The sequence below is a fragment of the Eurypyga helias genome, unplaced genomic scaffold (genome assembly GCF_000690775.1).
Source record: "Eurypyga helias isolate BGI_N326 unplaced genomic scaffold, ASM69077v1 scaffold38460, whole genome shotgun sequence".
In the NCBI taxonomy this organism is placed as follows: Eukaryota; Metazoa; Chordata; class Aves; order Eurypygiformes; family Eurypygidae; genus Eurypyga; species Eurypyga helias.
Genome location: NW_010224600.1, coordinates 30,887 through 54,280, shown reverse-complemented (window position 1 = coordinate 54,280; position 23,394 = coordinate 30,887). Strand labels below are relative to the sequence as shown.

At 44.1% G+C, this 23,394-nt stretch overlaps 1 protein-coding gene across 1 annotated transcript in view; it reads left to right on the top strand.

The window, feature by feature from the left end:
• The first annotated feature begins 638 nt into the window (after positions 1 to 638).
• The window catches only part of KIAA1324L (KIAA1324-like ortholog), a 48,326-nt gene continuing 25,570 nt past the window's right edge, over positions 639 to 23,394 (top strand). Inside the window, exons 1-5 of the mRNA XM_010162019.1 lie at positions 639 to 756; positions 17,106 to 17,301; positions 17,876 to 18,023; positions 20,244 to 20,330; positions 22,696 to 22,801. Of these exons, the coding sequence (XP_010160321.1) occupies positions 17,138 to 17,301; positions 17,876 to 18,023; positions 20,244 to 20,330; positions 22,696 to 22,801 (505 nt within the window). The 5' untranslated portion in view covers positions 639 to 756; positions 17,106 to 17,137. The remainder of the gene's footprint in view (positions 757 to 17,105; positions 17,302 to 17,875; positions 18,024 to 20,243; positions 20,331 to 22,695; positions 22,802 to 23,394) is intronic.

The window sequence follows — 23,394 nt, the reverse complement described above, 5'->3', positions numbered from 1 at the left end:
TCTGCTTTTCACTTAGACTTCTCAGAGCTTATCTGAGTCACAGAGACTATGGGGATGATCTTCCCTCACATCATCATTCTGCCTTGAGGTATTCTTCAGAGCTGACCCTGGATGGCATTTTCAGAGGTATCCCAATACTGGGTTTAACTTCCCTAATTTGTCTGGGCTTCCTCTGAAATCAGTGAAGGTAGTTCATCCAATCCATCTTAGACATCCAACCTAACACGGGATGACTTGCGCTCTGAGTATGGCTTGCTCCACCGACCAAAGAGGAAGCCGGGTTGGCTACTGTAGATTAGACACCATGACAACCAGAAGTTTAGGAACAGTCCTGCCCTAGGAGACTGGGAAAAAAAAAAAGATCTAATGGAATCTGTGTCCCGTCTCCCAAGTGCTTTTGCAAATCCCACACTCTGCCTTAACATTTGTGCTGCACAGCATCCGATGTGCTTTGTGCTTGCTCTGTGATGGTACATGATGATCATCAAAGCAGAGAGAGTGCTGCACAGTATGTTCCATGCCAGCTACTTCCTTTCTGGTTTAATTATAACTGAGTTTGCTAATCCCAGTCTTGATTAATGAGCTTAATATGCAAATGTTACGATGAAACTGAAACTCTTTGTAATTGCTTGCAGACAAATTACCACTTCGAGTACACAGAATGCGACAGCAGTGGCTCCAGATGGAGGGTGGCTGTCCCAAATCCGTCGGTGGAGTGCTCTGGACTACCTGACCCGGTGAAAGGGAAGGAATGCAGTATGTCAACACTTTTCATTTTACAGACCGTTGCTAGCTGTTTGTGCTATTTACCCCTGTGTTGCTTCTTAGCTCTGTCACTGATGTCCTGCGTGTCCCTGAGTTAGTTCCTTCCCTCCAACCCTTGTTCTGTCTCTTGGAGCTGTGAAGTAGGGATTGTCTTTGCAGCATAGTTGTATAACTCAGTATCTGCTACAGGTACCCTTGTATGCTAATGCACAGAGAATCCACATCTATTACACCACCCCTTGAAGAGATGTGGTTGCTTGTATTGAGCTGCCTTACTCTTAATTTCTGCAGCACTCCACTTCATTTGTAGTTGTATTGGACAAAATGGTGACCAGGAGCAGCCAAATTTTATTTGCATAGCGTCGACATTCTTTTAACCTGCATTATTTAGCCAATTAATAAGCTGAAGGCATAACTGTTGGTAAATGTCTTATGTGCCTGATTTATTTTGGTGATGAAGCTTTTGCATTTTATTTATTTATGTATTTATTTAACAACTTGGAGTCTTCTCATATCACTTGGTCCTGCATTTTTTTAAATGTTAAAACACTTCTTTGCATCTGAGCACAGAAGCGAACTGCTGCTCTGCAAACGCATTTGAACTGTGCCCTCACTGTTCAGCAGCTTCCCAAGCTGAATGCTCTCTCTCATCATCCTTCCTTGCTCTAGCAGTTCTGTTCACAAAAGATCCTAGCGGTGCTTTGCTTTCCCAGTAATTTGTGCTAGGGTGTATAAGTTATTGTATCTGACAAGCGGGATGAACAATGGGGATGTCTTTTCAGTTCTAGTGTAGGAGAGGGGAGATTTTATCCACTCCTGACTCTTCTCCTGTAAAGGTTTATTGTTCATTTCTTTACAGCATACGTTTCAGCGTAAGGCACATAAATGTTTTCTGTAGTGGTGTTGACTACTAGAAGATTACTGACTGCTTGCAAGCATCATTTCAGAAGCTGCCTGTGCCATTGCTGATGTTTGTTTCTGAGGTTTTAAATGTGGAGTCTCTCTATACCCTTAGGATGTGTTTTTCAATTACAGAAATATAGAACTGGGAAGCACCTCAGGTAATCCCCTAATTCATCCCCCAGCCCAAATAGCTATAGTAGCAATGACTGTCATTCATGGCTGATGTTTGTCTGGATCGTTTTCAGGGACCTCTGGTGATGAAGAGCCCACAAGCTCCCCAGATATTTGCTCATCTATTTTGTTCTATTCATTTTCCCTCCTGTGACAGCTTTTCCTGCTGTTGACTCTCCCCTGTTGTACTTCAAGTCTGTTATTTTTTGCTGTCTGCACTACCAAGGAGCAGATAGTGTTGTCTCTTCTGCTGCACAACCACTTTTGGTGTACTCTGGAGTACACAGGTGTAACACAGTTTTTCTGATATACACTATTTCTTCTTAAACCTTGTGATAAATGGTTTAAGGTCCAGCAACATCACACTCTCCTTGACTTTCTGCTACGGTTTTTGATAAATGATGCACTTCCCTCTTCATCTCCTCTTATTTGTGCGTCTTTCTGGTCTTAAATCAGTTCCAATGAAAATCCAACTGTTTTGTAACAATAGATGGATCTCTGGCTTCTCTGTATCTGGCCCCCTACTAGGCAAGGGGAAAACTTTGCCTGGTAAATTGGCTGTGATATTATACACCAAAGTACAGGGTTCTGCTAAATACACTGGAAAACTCATGTCCGTTGATGCTTCCCCTCTTTGTTTTGTTGCTATTAAGTCCGTGACAATTCAGCTGGTTTGGAAGAGATTGGATATTTGACTTTTTTTTCTGAGCCCTTCAGATCTCATCTCTCTGGGCTCTTGGGAGTGAAGCAGTGTTAATGTAGGTCTGTCTTTTTTGTGTGTGCGTCTGTAGTAGATTATCTGGCTTCTGGAGATGTCTGGCTATATTCTGATGGAAAAAGTCACTTTAGGTTTTTCATCTCTTAGTCTTTCACCTTTTGCTATAAGAAAAAACAATCTTTCAAGCTGAAAACATGAATCTGTCAAGAGCTGGGCTCTTGGGAGTGAAGCAGTGTTAATGTAGGTCTGTCTTTTTTGTGTGTGCGTCTGTAGTAGATTATCTGGCTTCTGGAGATGTCTGGCTATATTCTGATGGAAAAAGTCACTTTAGGTTTTTCATCTCTTAGTCTTTCACCTTTTGCTATAAGAAAAAACAATCTTTCAAGCTGAAAACATGAATCTGTCAAGAGCAGTCAGTCCTTGTAGGGAACAACCCTCCTATTTGGCTTGGATAACGTGGTGGTTTTTGCTGCACAATATTTGAACCAGTGTAGAGTTTGGCTGACAGTCTGTTCTTCGATGGGTGGGATATACTGGGAAAGGCAGCTGTTGAAAGGTGTGTGCCTTCCAGCTCTTCAGAGTTTGCACATGGGGGTCTGTTGTTGATGAAGAGTTGTACTGAAAATGTTGACAGATAGACACCTCCTCACTGACTGTATCCTCTGAGCTGGTGGCTTCTGTCTCATCTGACAACATAGGAGCTGGACAAAGGATTTCTTATACTAAAAGCACAAATTGCTGTAGCTGCAGGAAAATGAAAGGTGCTGTATTTGAGGCTGCTCCAGTGCACGTTCTCAGTGGATCGTGTACAGAGTGAAATTTGTGCTACAGGCTTGGCTGGGGTTGCATACACATCTCACCAAGTAATTAGTGACTGTGTGGGATACCTTCCTTTCCTCATTGGTCTGAAGTTATTTTATCCTGAGGCCTATCAAGAAATTGTATAAATATGGCATATCCTTTGTGATGAGTCTTTTTGGTCAGTCTACAAACTTATGCAGATTTTGGTACATCTTGTAGATTCTCCCCTGCACTGGGTCTCATCTTGAGATTTGGCAGAGTCCTGGACTCTCTTAGGTCTCTCTTTCAGGCCTTCAAGCTGCATTGCTGGGGACCACAGTCAAATCACCACAGGGAGGATGATTTCCAGCTCTGCAGATCTGTTCTCTTCAGAAGTTTTGGTTGGTGTCTACTAATCCTGAGATATAGCTGAGTCAACTATGTCTCTGCTCTTAAAAAAGAGTTTTAGTTACATAGCAACGTAAGCTCTTAGGACTCTTTTTGTCTCCTTGAACACTGGATATGGAGATGTCTGAGTGAGATCGTGCATTTTTTTTTTTTGGAACACATCTGCCACTGCTACTGACTTCATGATCATAGAATCACAGAACGGTTTGGGTTGGAAGGGACCTTAAAGATCATCCAGTTCCAACCCCCCTGCCATGGGCAGGGACACCTTCCACTAGACCAGGTTGCTCAAAGCCCCATCCAGCCTGGCCTTGAACACTTCCAGGAATGGGGCATTCACAACTTACTGTTGCACATATACTGTTTGCAGTTTCTTTATTCAGAAATGCCTACTGCTTCAGAATATTTGCCATTGATCTTTATAGCTCCCTGAAAACAGAAGTGACTTGCACGCTGTCATTAATTTTGGATCCTGAGAATACTGCATCAACCTCTCCCACTTCCAAATGCTCAGCAGTCATTCTCTTTAAATTGTTCCTGAACTAGGAATTGGAAAGACTCTATAACAAAATGTTAAATGTCTCCAATCATCTCTGTAAATGCGTCTGGGCTGTGGTCTCCAGTGGAGTGTAAAGACACTTGAGACTGCTAAAAATGTATTAGCGCAGGTGCTTCACGTATCTGGAACAATCTAACTGTGACACTGGAGCTCAGATGGTGTCTGGAGATGTGCTCATTTTCACGATGTTGTCTTTTACTGCTTTTCATTCGAATGAACCCATTTAAAAATAGGTTGGGTATGTCTGTGCTCTGCTGCATTTTGAAGCACATGCTGACCTGCAAAGCACAGCTGACTGACTGCTGAGAGTAGCTGCCAGCATTCCCTGAAATGGCTGTAATAGTCTCTGAAACATGTCAGGATTCATCCCTTTTGAGTCTTCAAAAACTTAATCGGCAAAGTTTACCTGCAGAGAAGACGAGTCATAGGGTTCAGCGTAGAAAGGACTGTCATATTTTGACTGCTTTATGACCTGGGTATTAGATGAAAGGGTTTTTTTTTTTCACTTTATTTTGCCCTGAGCAGCGTGATGAGACCATCTTTCCCTCCTGCCACCCTCCCTGGAATATCTTTAGCATCCAGGTGGGAGGTGGGAAGAAAGAAGGAACCTCATATGACAGATGTATGTGATGCTGTAGGACATCCTGCGATGCAATCACCCCAGATGTGGGAGGGGAGGTGCAGGAGCAGCTCTGCAGCACAGTAGCTCATCTGCAATGCACTGGGACAACATGCCCCTTCCTAATTTTCACTCTCCTCTTGGTTTCTTTCTGATCTGTGAGGCTGTGGCCATCATCACATTCAGAGCCCGCATCAGGGCGTCAAGCCCGTGTTTTGTCGTTGGGTGCAGGGTGGTACCTGAAGGCTGCATCTGGAGGGGCGATGGCCTGGCCATGCTGGACTGCCCGGCCACCTCTCCTGCTTGTGGTTGTTCAGAGATGCGTCATCTGTTTGACACTGGCACATCACAGTTGCAAAGGATCCTGCAAAGAGACACGTTAAAAGTGCAGCAAGGATCTTGGCTGGGAAAAAAAGGCAGTATTTATTACTCCTAAAGCTATTTGGTGTGGCTCTGCTTCACGTTTAGGATGTCCCTTCTAGGCATCTTCCCAGCACTGCTTTGGAGGTAGGGTACATACGTGGAGGCAGTGAGCTTTGTGCTGGGGGGAGTGGCAGACAAAGAGCCTCCCTAAGCGAAATCCAGACCTCTGAATCACTCCGTTGCCGACTTGAATGTGCTTAACTAATTTGGTCTCGTTCATTTTTAATTACCACAGATCTCACTCTGATCTCCTCTTGCATCTGATAGCAGGAAAGGAATTTAGCTGATAAGGACAGATGGGGCAGTGTGCTTGGCTTTTGAAAGGGAAAATACTTATGGTAGTCAATGGGAGCAGTTTGCTTTTGGGGCTAAGCCCTTGCCTGCACCCCCATACTGCTGGAATCTCTGAAAACCCTTTTACTTTGGTGTGGGGTATGCAGTGTTGAGTGGGGACCTTTCGAGCCTGGCAGTGGGAACAGGACTTGGCATCCTCCCTCTGAAACTACGCTGCTGTGTGTTTTGGTGGCCACAGTCAGGCTTTTCTGCCAGTCTGACCATATGCTGCATGTTTTACACTCAAATTAAAAGCCTGCATTTGGAGCCTGCTTTCCTTCTGTGTCTCCTTTCCTTCCTCTCTGCCTTGTCTCCCCCTTCACTCAAGAACAACCCAAATATCTGGTTCAGAGTGTGCCTTTACTGTGCCCAGGTGCATGGATATGCTCCTCTCAGCAGAGTTTGAAACAAGAAAGGGCTTAAAGGGGTCACATTTTTACCTCAAATTCTTTTTTTAATATTAACTCTCTTATTCCACCAAATATGAGTTATTTTTTTGCCATCCTAAACAAGAGTAGGTTGCACCTTATCTCATGAACACCTATTAATTTGAGTGGCACTGTGTTCGTAATAAAGAAATTGTAGTGAGAATAATAGAGCAATTTCAAAAGGAGTTGAATTTGTCACATTCAAGGGGAAAAAGTGCTGTTGGAGTTCCTGTCATAGTCAGCATCCAAATGCCAGGTATACTTAGCAAGATTTCTTAAGAAGAGAGGCACAAAAAAATGTTGATACTGTGGAATAACTTGGTCAAATACCATGCCATGGAGTTATTAATGGCTCTGCTTAGCAAACTTCACCTTTACCTGGTGTCACTAAGGTGGGAGCAACTTTTCTGAAGTCAGAAATGCGCTTTGGTTTTGAGGCGAGGCATGTGAGCATGTGCCAAAAGGTAAGTATGTGAAAAGCTCCACTGACTTCAGAAAATAGACTGTCCTTAATTACAATGGACTTTTCTGGGACCCGAAACCAAAATTTGTCCTGATTTATTGCTACTGAGCTGTGTTTATTGAGTTTATTCTAGCTTGTGTAATCTGCTCCTAGGATACTACAGGAGGAGATATGGATCTTCCTGCTAATTGCAGTGCACTTCAGACACAATTAGGGCAAATGACCTTTTTAAGGCTTGTAGGTTTTATAACACTTTAAGGCAGTTTAAGTGATCTTCAGGAATTTTAACATTCTTCTTTCGTAATAGAAAACTTAAATAGAAGGTTTTGAGGTTGATGTTCCCTCAGTCTCTGGCAAAATTGGGTAAGAAGTGTGTCTGCTTCTAATTCCCTTGAAGTCAGTGGGCATCTGCAAATTTTATAACTTACGGTGTATGCACATACGTGTCTGTGTAGACAGATGGTGTGAAGTGAATGCTATACATCTGGCCTGTGTTACAGTCTTCTGCACGAAGTTTACATCTGTTCATTGTCAGCTAGATTTGCATGAAGGCAAATTCTGTGTGGTCTTTGTGCTAAAGAATTGGTTCTTCCAGAGTTTTACTTGGAATTTTGCAGTCTGGCTGGTGAAGACTTGAAAATAGCAATAATAATAAGTTTTAGTGGTTTCTGTAATGTTTACATTATTGCACATGTAGATGTGAATGTAGATACAAATACTCCCATGAGAATGGTGTCATTTTTTACACAGTCACATTTATTTATGTTACCTCAGAATATTTTGTTAGGTAATAAACCAAAAAAAAATTATTACCACATTGTCATTGTCTTCATAGAATCACAGAATGGTTTGGGTTAGAAACCATTCTAACCCAAACCCATGGGCAGGGTCACCTTCCACTAGACCAGGTTGCTCCAAGCCTCATCCAGCCTGGCCTTGAACACTTCCAGGGATGGGGCATCCACAGCTTCTCTGGGCAACCTGTCCCAGTGCCTCACCACCCTCTCCAGGAAGAACTTCTATCTGATATCTAATCTAAACCTCCCCACTTTCAGTTTAAACCCGTTGCCCCTTGTCCTGTCACTACAGGCCCTTGGGAAAAGTCCCCCCCAGCTTCCTTGTAGCCCCTTCAGGTACTGGAAGGTGCTATAAGGTCTCCCCGGAGCCTTCTCTTCTCCAGGCTGAACAAGCCCAACTCTCTCAGCCTGTCCCCATAGCAGAGGGGCTCCAGCCCTCTGATTCATATAAGAATGCAAATAAGAATTACTTTTCATAGGGTTTAAATAAGTCCAGAGTTACAGCCTTTTGAAGCAAACATGTGAATCCTAACAAATCATCAGAGAGTTATTTTCCTTTTTTTATCTGACATTCACTGAGTGCTGTTTTCTGGTCTCTTTAATGGGCTTTGAAATGATTGGGACTTACTTGTTTCAACTGGAGAGGAGATATGGTGACATCGGCGTGGTTCTGAGGACCAGACATGTATCCATTCTCATTTTTAACTCATGGTTTGAAACCACTGGATCTTTTCTTCATCAACCTCAATGTACTAATTTTTTTTTTTTTTTCATTTTTTTGTTATTCGGACATTGCTCTTTGGGTATTCACCTTAGAAAAAACAATGAGGTCAAGCTATTAATGGCTGCTGGTGTTTAACTATGTCGTTTAGATGTGACATATGCACATAGATATGCTTATGTAAGGTGACAGGTGCTGTTGGGTATCCTGAGCTGTAGGAAAGTATGATTTTGAAACAATGTTCAAAAAATGTATTCAGAAGATCTCCCCTTTCATTCTTCCTCCTTGAGATTACTCACGCAAATGGTATCTGCTGATCTCCTCCCACTCTTCTAGTGGAAGGTGTCCCTGCCCATGGCAGGGGAGTTGGAACTAGATGATCTTTAAGGTCCCTTCCAACCCAAACCATTCTGTGATTCTGTGATTCTAACTAACACCTTCCCTTATCCCTTCTCTGCTGAACAGTCGTATGGCTCCCATGATCCTGCCTGTAAACATACGAGTCACACATGGAAGGTTGCTCTCTCAAACCAAAGTACTAAAGAAGTGGATTCTTAGTGGGCATGAAATCCAGGGAATCTGAGAATTTCTTGATGTGCTATAGATTTGGCCCTGGACCTATCAGGTGTTACCTAGCAATTAAGGATATCTGACAGAGAAAAACATAATACAACTCTGTCTCTGCAGCCATCTCTGACATGAACAGCAAGATGTGCAAGAAGTAGTCAAAGTCATGATCATTATAGGGCACTTTTGTGTGTATGGCCTGCAGGACTGGGCAACTCAGTTTTACCTGAGTCTCTTGTGTATCTCTGGGGAAGTGTTTATGCTGTTTCTGAAAGAAAAGGAAAGGCTTTCCCACAGGAAATGCTGGAGAGGGGACTAGCACACAGCAACGGAGGCTGCTCTGAGGAATTAAAGCCAGTTTGTCATCTAGAGAAGGTGTTTAGCCAGCAGTGGTGTGCATGGCACAGTTTGAGAGTCACTGCTAAAAGGCTGTGTTTTAGCAAAGCGCTCTAGTGGGTGTTTATTCCTACTCCTCTTAGAGCATCCCTGCTAATGCATGTTCCTAAATCAAGTCAGGTAGGTGAGTCCTGTTGATGGTATTAGGTTTCTCACCTGGTCTGAGGCTCAGTGTATTTCCATCTGCCATGGTATTTCCATCTCGATGTTTTCCCAATGCATATTGTTACCCTGAGAGATATCCCTGTTTTACAAATAATTTTTTCCAGATTTTTTCCTCTGTGCATGAGCAATACACTGCTTTTACAGAAAAAAAACCCCAAACATTGTTAGCTTTTTGAAGCACAGCTTCTTTTAGATAGTTAAATTGTAGTGGAGTTTGCACTGAACCCACAGAATTTAATTCCTGGATAAGAGTTACCGGGAACTGCACGTGATGTGTATTGAGATGACCATAAGAAAGGTTGGCCCTAGTGTCTTTTGATGGTTTCTTCACCCCATTTGTGTACACGATGTAATTAAATAAGTTAAACACAGCTTGCTCTGAGTCACTGATTGCTCTTTCAACAGGAAAGCAGCTGGCAAGACCTTGAGATTTGCAATGGCTTGGTAGAGGGATGAGAGGCAAGCACTCTATGTGTGTGCAGAGGAGACCTCAAATGGCACTAGATGCCATTTGCACCAACCATTTTGGTTGTTGAGCAAACAAAATAAGCCTGATGGAGTCAGTGGGGGCTGGAGAGTTCCTCACTCACCTTGTGTTTCTTGCCTTCTCCTGTGCTGAGCCATTAGGATGGTTGTAACCCTGGCAGCAAACTGCCTTCCTCCACTCTACGCCACGCTTTCGTGAACTTGTTGAGTATTCCCATTCCAAATGCTGAGCCATGAGGATGGTTGTAACCCTGGCAGCAAACGTGCTCTTGGCGATGACTGCCTTCCTCCACTCTATGCCACGCTTTCGTGAACTTGTTGAGTATTCCCATTCCAAACCCACATCTTTCAGTGTCCAAATGATGAAATAGAAGTGATAATAAAACAATCCTATATGCCAGGCCAGCTGTAGAAAATGGTACTGATCCTGTCAAAGAGGTGAACTGGAAAAAGCATTGCTCTATTTTGTAATTTCTTGGATGAAAGGAAGAATTATTTACTCTTAAGAAAAGGGTCTCTTCTGCAGAAGGTACTCTTCCCTAAGCTTTCACTGTGATCACATTTCAAGCCTAAACATCCTTGGCAGACTTTTTTCCTTAAATTAAGATTCGGTCTGGTTCCTGGTAACACACTGGGATATGATGACTGAAGAAAACGAACATCAATTATTCACAGTCTATTGGAGAAGCCACATATAAATTATTCACAAAAGACATTCTGAAGCTGGCTGAGATTATAGGAAACATTAATAATGAAGCAATGATTTCCTCTTGTCCTTTGGCTGTCTTTTTTTTTTCCTCATGCTGTATTTTGGTTGGTCCTTGGTTCTGTGTTGTGTGGGCCCTGATGTCCCAGGGTATCACTGAACAGATGCCTTTATGTACTTGTCCTTGGCCATATCTTCCCCTCCAGTCTGAACCCAGCAGCTGTTCAGAGGGACAACTGTGGGATGCTGCCAACCTCACATTTCCTTTCTGAGCTACAGTTTCCACCTCTGCCCCTGGGAGTCTGAGATAATTCAGCCCAGACTTAGTCTGCAGGATGTGGCAGCATCTCACCTGAATCCTAGCAGCGGGGCTTTGGATGAACATCATAGGAATGGAGGGGAGAGATGGAAAGCCTGTGTTTGTGATTGTTTTTCTTGTGTATTTTTGCTGGTTTGGGTAGAATTGCTCCATTGCTACCCCCTTCTAATGTTGTTACAGTCTGGCAAAATCCAGTCCTGTGTCTTTTTTTAAATTGTAATGCGTTGAGAGCCAGAGGGAGCACAGAAGGACACACATGAATGTGCACATGCTCAATGGCAACAGAATAAACAGAAAAGTTGATATAGTTTTAGGTGTCATAGGTTAGAAATGTCTGCGGAGGAGAGTGATAGAGGTAGAAGTAGTGGGTCCAAGTGGTGTGCAAGGCTGAGTGGCCAGGGCTGCAGAAAGAAGGAAGGCAATTGAATATATGGTAGGTTTGGTGTTGGAGCATGCAGGACAGTGAGGCAGCTTTGATTAACCTACTGCTGAGATCACAAATACTCTGATCCTTCTCACAGCCTGGCAATATCTGGGATATATTCAACATGAGAAAACACTCCAGAGGAAGGCTTCAGACCCCAGCAGAATTTGAGTAGTCACATACATGTGAGGATCTCCTCTGTTAGTCCAGCTGTGTTTATGATAAGCCTGTCCTGACCCCCAGCATCAGAAAGTTAAGCAATGTGAGATTGTTCGGGTTAGTTACTAGAAATGTGCCACCTAACACTGATCCTAGTCCACCAAAATCACCCGGAGGGCCACAGCTGTGCTAAAAGGCAGAATGTGACCCTGGAGCCTTGCAGTCAAAGGACAAATGAGGCAAGTCTGTTTATGGTCTGTTTTGCCCTCTGGGGAGCCGTTTCCATGTCTGCAGAGGGATTGTAAAGTACTATCAGATCTGCAAAGTAATCTGTCCCAAGCACCCCTTGGAAGTGATTACACAGTGGGCAGGGGTCCTGCTTCAGGATGCCCCACCTCCGTGGTGTGTCCCAGGAAGGAGGTAAGGTACTGGTCACTATTGACTCACAGAATTTAAGAGGAGGGGAATTAACTAGATTTGGTAGTTTGACCTTGCAGGCCATTAAAATGCATCCAGTCAGGCTGATGCTGAGGATGATAATTTCTATTTGGTGTAAGCTCTTCTTCCATATGGTGTCCAGTTATGGTATGAAGCACTTGAGAGACAAAGGGTCCATCACATGCCATGGCAGGTTGTTCCAGCAATCAATCATTCTTCCTGTTAAAATTGTGTGCCTTACTTCCAATTTTAATTTGTCTGGGTTCAGCTTCCAGAAGGTAGTTCTTCTTATGCAGTTCTCTGCTTGATTAAAGAGTCCAGTGGGATCCTGTGTTTTCTCCCCTTGGAGATGCTTATATATTAATCAAGTTGACTCTCAATCTTCTTTTGATAAACTAAATAGACTAAGCACTTCAGATCTCTCACTGCAAGACACTACCCCTAATTTTAAAAGCATTTAAAACCCTTTCGTTTTGCACTGACCTCTTAAAAATGCTGAATCATGACTATATTCACTACCAGAACAATCTTCTTGCCTGTAATACACACGTTCCATCCTACACATCTCTACCTCCACCTCCAAATATTTCCATAGATCTCACTGGAGCCTTTTTGAACATTTTGATAGTGGAGGTTCTTGCTGAGGTGGGTCCACTCCAACCCTGGGTCTCGCTGCTCTCTGGGGTGTGTTTCAGCCTTCTGCAGGCAGGGATGGCACTCCTTGCCTTCAGCATCTTGTCTTTACCTTTGACTCTGTTAAAGCACACTGACTTCAAGGGGGCTTAGGCTTGACAACAGTCTCTCACCCACCAATTTTAATACTGTTCGTTTTCTGTTTGCCTGCACATCATTGATAAATGCGGACGGGCATCAGGCCCTGTCCTGGGGCAGGCAGAACTGCCCCCTTCCGCCCTGCTCAGTGATGGTTTCCCACCGCCAGCCCTGTCTGAGATCTGTTGCTCAGGCAGTTCTTAATCCATTTAAGATGTGCCGTGCTGGTATTGTGTGGTACTACCTTCTTCATCAGAATGACATGCAAAACTAAGTTAACTGTATTAGAAACCCTAAGTCTATTACATCCACTCAGTCACCTTTATCAGGCGACTTGTAATCTTTTTAAAGAATGAAATCAGGTCTGTTTGACAAGACTTACACAATGGCTTTGGTGGGTATTAGTACTGCAGCTTTTGTTAATTTTTTATGAGGTGAATCCGGTGTTAGCTTTATTGCATGCGTGTATGAATGTGTGTGGCTGCCTGTGGCAGTGTCTGACAGTACTTTACTTCATCGTTTGTGACCGAGACTGCTTGCCTGTACAAACCACAATGTATTTTTTTTTTCTTCTGTATTTATTTTAACAAAGCTGCAGCTGCTAATCACCAATGTTTGCATCAGCTTCACTGGAATTACTGAAGGCATCAGTATATCTGGCACCACAGTGTGTTGTACAGTGCCTGAACGCCTCTGAAAGTGTTTTCCTGGTTTTAAAAATACCGTGATGGGCAAGTCATGAAACCTTTCAACACGTTTCAGTTTTTTTCACAGAAAGGAAGAAGATCAAATTCAGTCTTCATGACATACATTGCTCTGTGTGAGTTAGTGTGTGGCACCCAAACTGGTTTTTGAAAGTTGTAATAGGAAAGTTTGCAGTTGAGAGGAAGAGGAATAGTGGTGTCCAAACAGGATCAATAGTGTCCATTCTGGAAGAGGTCTTCAGAATTGCCTGTGTGATTTAACAACCTTAGTTCTGTTTTCTGAAACAGGGTAGACATATAAGGAGTTATTCAATGGAGGTGTTTTCTCAAAAAAATGAGTATCAAAAGCTTACACAATTGGGCTCTGGAATTGGGTGCGGATATTGTTCACAAAGGCTGCCTCTAAGCCAGGAGACTGATTTTGCCTCTGCAGTCAGAAGCAAGAGCGAGTGTTTAGTGGAGGACTAATCAGAGCACATGCCTAAAATATATGATTTAGATTCATGACACTTCACATCATACCTTAACCTCCTATGCAGTGATGCTGTCCTTCCCGTTGACAGTATCTTGCTGTGTCACCACGCCAGACACAGTGGTGCTGCGGTAATGTCAACCGTTCTGTGGACAAGCGGTTGCTGGTCAGCCCTGGACCTGTGCTCAGCGCTGGACCTGTGCTCAGCTGCATCTCAGTGAGGTGGAGCAGCCATGGTCAAGGCAAAGCACCAGTGCCCTGGGACGGATCGTCTGCCTGTGCCCTGTCCCCACCCTGGTCAAGTGCCTCCTGGCCCATCGCAGGGGACATCTGCTCTGCAGGGTCCCTCTGGGCATGGCTACAACCTGCCCATCTCCAGCTGGGACACACTCCTGAATAGATGCTGCTTAAATTATAGAGGGTTTGGCCTGGCTTTTGGTCTTCCCCCTTGCTGGAAGAGCAAACTGTGCGACACTAGGAGAGAAGACCATCTTAGTGTTCGTCACACACCGTGTTTCCTCCCCATCTCCCTCCAGCTGCTCCTAACCGCCTGGAACGAGACCAAACGATGCATCTGTTCCAATGTTGAAAGGGGTTCGTGTTGCCATTAGCCATGTTCAGCCCCAAATTGAAGCTGGCAAGCAGCTGGCATGCTCAGAGCTAGTTCCCCTGCAGATGTATGTGTTTTGATGGGAAGTGCTGCTGCCTTTGAAGTGCGATTCTTAGAAAAGGGAAAAGAAGGTAATTCCCCACCTAAATAAGAAAAAGGCTCATCTCTTTCCTGGAGGGTGAGTGGTGGATGGCAGTCCCTTCTGTGGCAGCTTGCCTGTTCTCTTACACCCTTTTTTTTCCCCTCTAAAATGATCAGGCTGCAAGGAGTTAAAAGATATCAGTATGGTTACAGCAGTAATCTCTGCTCAACCTTACCGCAGTCGAAGAGGAGGCTCAGCTGCCTTCTGTGTCTTCACTGTGGCAGCGAGTTGCTTGCAGTTACTGACTCCTATTTGAATTTCACAAATATGGTACATGTGTTTAAGCAGTGCTCTCTGTTTCTTGCCATTTAACTTTCTTTAAATATGCTGAAACTCTTAGAGGACTTTAATATGTCATGAGGGAGCTCATTTTTTTACTTCCCTTCCTGATGGCTTGTCTGTGCACCCTTCAAAAGAAAAAGAAAAAAGGATGTATTAATAATGCTAAAGCAGTGAGTAGGACACCTTTATCCACTTAAGATGAAAAGCTGTGCAATGTGTGGTCTCAGTCCAGACACGTGGGGAAGTGCACGCTGCTTTTCTCCGGTTCTCTGAAGAAAGCTGTGCTTCTGACCCCAACCACAGGTGCATCCTATGGCTGGAGCTGAGGTGGCAGCGGTAGCCAGGTGGGATGTTAGCTGAACCACTCTATCATGTGCCACTGCCTACAGAAAACCACTTGCCCCCACTAAGGGTAGATTTTTTTGCCTGTCAGTCTTTCACAGAAATCTCTTGTGGCACGATTTACTTGCATATATCTAGCCTAGCACCCGTCCGTGCTAGGCTCCTGCTCACTTTCCTTCTTGGTCCGTCACCAGCGAGCGACGGGATTAGAAAAACAAATTTATTAGCTTGAAGTGCTCTGGTCTAAATTTGGAGTATGTTGATATGACTAAGAGGGAAGAGTGACCCTTTGGCAGATCTTTCCATCAAAATGGACCTCTTATCTGCATTTTAGTGCCGCCCGTCAAGGACAATTACACGAAGAAATGCTGTGAGAGCCAGCATGGAAATGGGAGCTTGAACTGCAGTTGGAGTTAGGTCGAAATTGGTGTTACGCTGCCGTGACTTTATCAAAGTACTTACAATCAAACAAGTTTTTCTACAGTTAGATAAACATCAGCACATTTATAAAACCACATATGCTGGGCCGTCAGCTGGTGTCAGTTGTTTTGGGCCTGTTTCACCACTTTGGCTGGCAGTCTTGTCTCGTCCTACAGTTTCTCAGACTGTGAGTTTATGTCTCTTAAAGTGAATTTATGAAATATCTGTCACTGCACAGTGTGGCATGCTTGAAACAGTAAAAAATCCCACCAGTTCTTGGGAGGCGAGTTGTGTGCATTGCACTGAATCCTGCTTTGGTTAGACTGGCGCAGTTAAGTTTAAAAATCTGCAAGTGACATAGGAAATATTATGTTCTGCAGAAAGTACTCATTTGTTTTCCATCCAGGAGGTTCAGTCTCAGAGAGAACATGTTGCAGCATGGGGCTGGGGGAAAGTGGGATGGTCTGCCATTGAAATGAGCATCCTGGCAGGAGTTAGGATGCCCAGCACAGACAGGGAGCTCCAAGGGTATACAGGACTTCACCTGCTGTCCAGGTTTCCTCTGTATAATGGGAATATTCTTCCTTTAGCAGATAGAGGTGTGATCAGACTGGAACAAGTGATACACAGTTACTTGGAGTAAGTAATTTTAGAGTTATTAGTAAAAGAAGCACTTTGTGAAGATACCTCCTAATTATACTTCCCCTGGTTAAGCATGTTTAAGTACTACCTTTGCTGTGCTGGCAAGCAGTGTTTATTTTCTCAGCATGCTAATATCACCCCTGTCACAGATCCGCTTTTACAAGACACAGGCCCATTGTTCATCTTTGACAAGACTACCTGGTCTATCAGGCAAGATGTTCAAGGCTTTGTAGGCAGCCCATGTGAGAAGAATCATAGAGTCTCAGAATGGGTTGGGTTGGAAGGGACCTTAAAGATCACCTAGTTCCAACCCCCCTGCCATGGGCTGGGACACCCTCCACTAGACCAGGTTGCTCAAAGACTCATTCAACCTGGCCTTGAAGATGGCCAGGGATGGGGCATCCACAGCTTCTCTGGGCAACCTGTGCCCAGAGAAATGTGGAGAGACCCTTGGATTAGGTCTGCAGCGCTCAGCCGAGGATTGTAGTGTTGCATTTCCATCAGCGTGCTGCTGGGCCCAGTTCCCAGCTGCCATGCAGGTGGGTGACAGAGTCTGCTCCGGCTCTCAGGTGCTGGGGGTTGTAATTGAGTTCAGGGTGTAACAGGGGGGTGATCAAGGGTGAGAAGGACTTTATTACAAGTCCTTATTTTCACAGATTGCTTTTGGACACAGTCAGTGGGTAGAGATTGCATTTCTAAATCTTGTTTTGCCAACGGAGACAAGCTGCAAATCAGGAGCTGTCATATGAGATTTGGTTTCAGTGCCGCCACGTCGTTGGGAAAACAGGCACTGGTGAACATGTCAATTTTGCAGGCAATGTTGGGAGTTCAGCTCTTGTGTTCCTGGGGCTCAGGCATTCTCCCTTTAGTGACAGTTCACTCTTAATTAATTAAGCAGCAAAAAAAAAAAAATATGGATATTAATTGGGATTAATTTCTTCATTTGTATAGTGGAAATTATTGTCTCCCCAGCTTTCTCCTGTGCGTCTGGTGAGTACCTGGAGATGAAGAACCAGGTGTGCAGCAAATGTGCAGAGGGGACCTACTCGCTGGGCAGCGGGATCAAGTTTGACGAGTGGGATGAGCTGCCGGCAGGATTCTCCAACGTGGCGACCTTCATGGACACAGCGGTAGGCTCAGCTGAGAATAAAGCCGACAGCTGCAACAAGTAAGAAGTTCTGTTTGCATCTGGATTACGCAGCCATGGGCGAACCTGAGACAGCTCCTCAGCACAAAGCTAGCTTAATGACTTACCTAAGCTCTCCAGAGGGAAACCAGCCCTGCTAATGGCAAACAGTGTCTGGAAAGCAAAATTTTTAGCCATCTCTTTGCTGTCATCATGGTCTCCTCGGGCTCATTTTATGTGTAGCTGGAAAGCTTCAGGGTCATGGTATAGTAATGGGGCTGAAATGCACTTTCAGAGCCTATTTAGAGACCCGTGGTGGTTGCAGAAGGCTGTTTCCAAGTATAATTGAAAGTTATGTTGGTCCTATGGATAATAAAACTTTCCTATATAGGTTGTGTCCTAAATTTCTAGTACCGTATCTTTTTCCGTAATGATAAGTATTATTTTAGCTGAAAATTAAATAGGAATCCAGTAATAAAGTTACAAATTCAATGGATTCAGCTATTGTGGGATTCTGTGTTCTTTATTAAGTAACGTGGTTTTGTATAGGAGTGTAAGAAAAGTCTCCTCAGTGTCTGTGGTCTCAGCTGAGGCTTATTTTGTTTATGTTCATCAGCTCTTCATGGACACCTCGAGGGAATTACATAGAGTCGAACAGGGATGATTGTACAGTTTCTCTCATCTACGCTGTGCACCTGAAGAAATCTGGTTCTGTCTTCTTCGAATACCAGTATATTGACAACAATATCTTCTTTGAATTTTTTGTAAGTCCTTTTATATGATGAATCCAACCTTATATTGAAAAAAACTTAATGAGAGGGCAGCTCAGAGCAGGAGATGACTGGAAATTCTTAGTCTCTTCTGTTACTGCTACTCTCCCTGCCTGGTAAGCTCTGTTTTTAATCCAAAAAACACAGTTCATGGTTTCTCACAGGAGTGCGAAGCCTTAGCTGCTGTTCCTTAATGTTTCTTGAAGCTTGGAGAGAGGTGTAAAGTATCCTTATCCTTAGTAAAGATGGGAAGACAAAAATAATTTGCTGAAAGTACTCTCTTGCTGCTACATCAGTGCAATCTATTGCACTCTGATAACAGTGCAGGCAATATTATTTAGCAATTTTAGTTTTATATTAGACTATTCTGCCTTCTTCATGGGGAGAAAGCAGCAAATATGCATTCTGCTGTCAGATGAATGTACCAGGATTATGAATCTAACTCCAGTTGCTTGACTGACTGACCGATTTCCTCCTGCAATGGAGTAAATATACTGTTTCTCTGAGCACTGGCTTGAAAATTGCTTTTTGGTTATTACTTTTATTCATATCCCACTCATTCACCTCCTTAAATTTATCTTTCCCTGTTGAGAGTTGCAGTCCTTTATAAAAATGGCCATGTAATAATTCCTAGTTGGTCTGAATATTTCAGGAAAACTGTATTTAAAACTTCTCTAAAAGTCCATTTTTTTTCTCTAACATGTCTTTGTGCTTAAATATATTAAACAATGACACTCTGTCTCTGGACAGTGGCATTTCAGTGGCTGTGGCTTGCAGGTTTCTGGGAAATGATGAACTTTTAGAGCTCACCAGGCACAGGTGACTGCACATTCAGTCAGGGTGAGCGAGGAGATGTCCTCAAACATGGGAAGCAAGCATGAATGCTTTTTGTTAGATACCCAGTGCTTCTGCAGCCTGCCCTTCCCAGGCTTTTTTTACATATTGGAGCCCTTTAAACCGTGTGAGAAGAGACTATCTATCCTTATCTCCCTTTTGCAGATGGGAACCAAGGCACAAAGATGTTGTAGCTCACACTGCGCAAGATAATTAGGGATCTGCCTTCTACTTAGGTGGTTCTTCTCACATCTTTTCCTCAGTGCTGTTGGTCTAGGTGAGAATTAAGTGCACAGATGAATTCTCTTAAGTGCACAGAGAATTAAGTGCACAGATGTGGGGTTATGTGGATGTTAGATGGCTGTAGAGCAACTTTGAGGAGGATGCTTGACTCCAGGTCTTCTAAAAGTGTTTAACTGGCCTTTCTTCTTGGTGGAATAAAAGCTGAGTAAATGAACTCTTGCCTCAAGGGACTTGATACTTTTTCTTCAGAGAAGACAGTTATGAGAAGACAGAATTGGACCTCTGTGAGTCCATGCACCAAACCCTGCTTCAAGGAAAGGCTCCTGAGCTGTGCTGGACCTGGACAAGGGACAATCAGCATCACACTTCTGCCAGGGCAGTCTCTTCATGGCATGTTGCATCTCCCTTGATGATGTAACTCATCCCTAGTAAGGTCAGGTGGCAGGGAGCCAAAACCATAGCAGATATTGGCTGCAAGAGAAAGCAGTTTGTCTTCTAGCTTTGGCCCGTCCACTTCTACCTCTCCTCTGACTTAGATGCCCATGGCCTTTGGATTTTAGAGGGATGGGTATTGGTTGAATCAGGAGAAGGCAGCCAAGACATGATGCTCAGCATCCAAGTCTGACCTGATAGCAAGAATCATAGAATAGAATCATAGAATGGTTAGGGTTGGAAGGGACCTTAAAGATCATCTAGTCCCAACCCCCCTGCCATGGGCAGGGACACCTTGCACTAGACCAGGTTGCTCAAAGCCACATCCAGCCTGGCCTTGAAGACATCCAGGGATGGGGCATCCACAACATCTCTGGGCAACCTGTTCCAGTGCCTCACCACCCTCTCTGTGAAGAATTTCTTCCTGATATCTAATCTAAACCTCCCTGATTTCCCTTCAAGAACACAAGGCTGAAGTCTTCTCCTCCTGCTCTTGTTTCCTATCTCCATCAGGGCTGGTCATCGGAGGCACTGTTAAGCTGGTAGCAGGTTTGGAACGTTGGTGTGGTTCTGCCGCAAGTAAGGCAGCTGCTGTCCTAAATATGTAGGCAAGAGGAACAAAGCTGATCATTCCAGCCAGCAGTCATTATGCTGACAGAGAAATGCATCTGATTGTGGCCACTGATCTTGTGTTTTTATTAACAGATACAAAATGACCAGTGCAAAGAGATGGAGTCCACAGCAGACAAGTGGGTGAAGTTAACGGACAACGGGGAATGGGGCTCTCATTCTGTAAGTGTGCAAAAAATTCTTTCACGTAGGTTTTTTCCATTTATAAAGTTCTGTGATTTCCTCTGAGCAGATAGCAAACGAGGGCCAGATCCTGTGAATGCATCTGAAGAAGCACAGCTTTCCTGGTACTGAGGGCAGATCTCTGAGGGGCTGATCCCAAAGCAAATGATGTAGATGCAAGACTTTGTATTGATTTCCCTGGGTTTTGGATCAAGTGCTTTATGAGGTTAAATAGATTTATGCAAATCCACATGCCACAGTCATTCTGCATGATTGTAATCGAAACCTTGTACAACAGTTGTTTGCTCACAAGAGCACGAAATTATTCCCCGCTGCTCAGCGGAGCGATGGAAGCGGTGTGTGTTTGTGGAGGCAGGCAAGATGAGCATTTAGTCTCGAATCTGTGCTGAAGAGTTGGATTGCACCCAGCTTGTGCTTGGTGGTGACTTACCCAGCTGAAAAGCAAGCTGGCAGCACCAGGGTGGTTCCTTCATGCTGGGAGCAGCAGCCCTTTGGTTGGCCTTTGACCCAGCTGGCTGAGTTGGTTTGATGCACAGGCCATGTGTGGGCACATGAGCTCATGCTGATGCCTGGTTTCCACTATACTGCTATACCCTAATTCTCATGCTAGCAAAGGAATAGCATAAATGACATTGTGCCAGAAGAAAAAAGCATTTAATTGGCATAGACAGCAGCTCACTCTCTGTTTTCCATGGTCTGCTTATCCTCTTGGAGGAGAAACTGTATTCCTAAGCCAGCTCTGGTTGGCAGTGCCTATTAGCTCAGGTGCAAGCCTCATGCGAGTCACATCAGGAGGCAGAGAACTGGGTGAGGAGGGGTGAGTGGCATGGGCTTAGAGGTAGATCCAAGGCCAAGGCATCAACTTGGGTGAACTGACAGATGTAGACAGTGTCTGCATGGGAGACGGTGGCATCTGAGCTCATTGTCCAGGATGTGCAAGTGTCTTCAATATGAAGGTTGCTTGGATGCCTGGGTGAAGCGTAGACATGCAAACTAGGTGAGATGACTATTTTGGCTCTCCTTGAGGCTTTTGTCTGCATTGCAAATCCTGTCATGGCAGCTTCTTTGAGCCCAGTTTTCCAGTTGCTGCAACCTCTGCTTTCACCATGCTGCTCCTGCTGCGCCAGAGCAGTTGGGTATCTCTACACCACACAACATGATGTTTAGTTAAATACGGTCCCAGTTCTGCTGTTACCTGAGGTAACCCAGCTTTCCTCTGCTCCTCTGGATAGTGGGTGTTTGGAGAGTGGGCAATACAACATACTGTATCTCCACTTTGCTGATTTTTTGGACTCTTTATCCTGGATGAACAAAAACTGTGGTCCATGAAGGCCTGTACAGCACTACTGTAAATCTCGTTATTCTGGACCCTTATACTGGTAGAGTTTATCCCTCTTCTTGTGTGAAAATACAGCACCTTCAGGTCAGTGTCACTGTGTTGGCAGTAGACATCTTGTACTGGGCTGGTAGATATGGTACAGCTTTGCAGGCCAGGCAGAGTCTTGGTAAACATGCTGCTTTTAGTAAGTAGAGTGATACTGTAGTTACACAAGTGAGTTCAAGGCAGCAAGCATCGACATTGCTGCCGAAAGAAGTGGTTCTGCCTTTCTCCTCCTTATCCCAGCCATGATGCCACCAACTCATCACGCTTCCTGTGCCAGCACAGGGGTTATGCTGAACCATACTATAAAGGCAAGTAGGTCAGAGCGGTGGGAAACTGTTTTATTGTTGGAATTTTTTTTTTTCCCCCAGCATGTCATCTGCTGTTCAGGGTCAAAAATGAGCAGGAGGGATGGGGCTGCTGCTGGGGACATTCATGGTTTGTGCCGCCTGGCTTACTGATCATGATGCTGTAGTGTTAGATGCAGGCAGAGCTTGATTTTTAAAGCCTATAAACAAACTCGCTTCTGAGCCTGGGTTTGTGAACTCTGGGCTGTGTTTGGTTTCTTTATAAATGTGTATCTCAAATCTCTAAAACCAAATTGATTGACTGTATCTGAACATAGGGCTAGAGATAAAAGCTCCTGAGTGCCAGGAGTAGCTGGATAAAGGCAAGAACATTTTTTTCCCAGTTCTGCTTACAAGAAGGTCTGAAGCACCTCTTGGTGTTTTTCCATAAAATTGGAGTGTCGGGTGGCTATTTTATTGAACTCACTTCGGCACTCCTCAAAGATGTCTCTGCAGTGTCTGCCTAGCTATCTCCCAATTACTTCTTGACTCACTAAGCAGCTTAGGAAAAACCAGGATTGCTGCTAGAATGCAGGAAATCTGAGTAATGGAAGTAAGAAATAAAACCATTTCTTGGTGAGGGGATGCCTGCTAACTGTCATGCATATTGTTACAGGTAACTCTGAAATCAGGTAGCAATATATTATACTGGAGAACAACAGGCATTCTCATGGGGTCCAAAGTAGTAAAACCAGTTCTGGTGAAAAACATCACAATTGAAGGTAAGTGATATTTGCCTTCTAGGTCTTATCTCGCTCTTTTGTCACAGTGTTTGCCAAGTGCCATTTCTACTGGTATGCCTACAGCAAGTAAGTGGCTTTTTAGCTCCCTTGTTCTCTATCTCCTCCTCTAATGTGCAGAAAGAGAACAGCGAAACTTCAGTCAGGGAAAGGCTGAAAATTAATTTCGCTGGTAAATGGTGCCATCTACTGGAGAGGACTGGCTGAGCACATAAAGAAAGAAAAAGGAATAAGCAGGTTTTCTTTAACGTAGTACAGAAAGACCATGCGTATTGGTAAGGCTCTCAACAGTGATAAATGGATGCCTATATCATAACAGTGACAGTTAAATTGCTATTTAAATAATTTAATTAACTAGGATTGCTCTTTAGGTCCTAAATGTAATCAAACTTGGAGTGTCATATAAGGCTCTTACTGGTCAGACTTGCACTGAGGAGCAAAGATTAAAGACCTAAATCATGAGTCACCAAAGCCAAAGTGTCTGAAGTGAGCGGTGAAAGTCTGTGATTTTTAAGCTGTGTTACCCAGCTGGCTTGCTCTCCCCATGAGCAGGTGGGCAGTAGTTACATACAGTG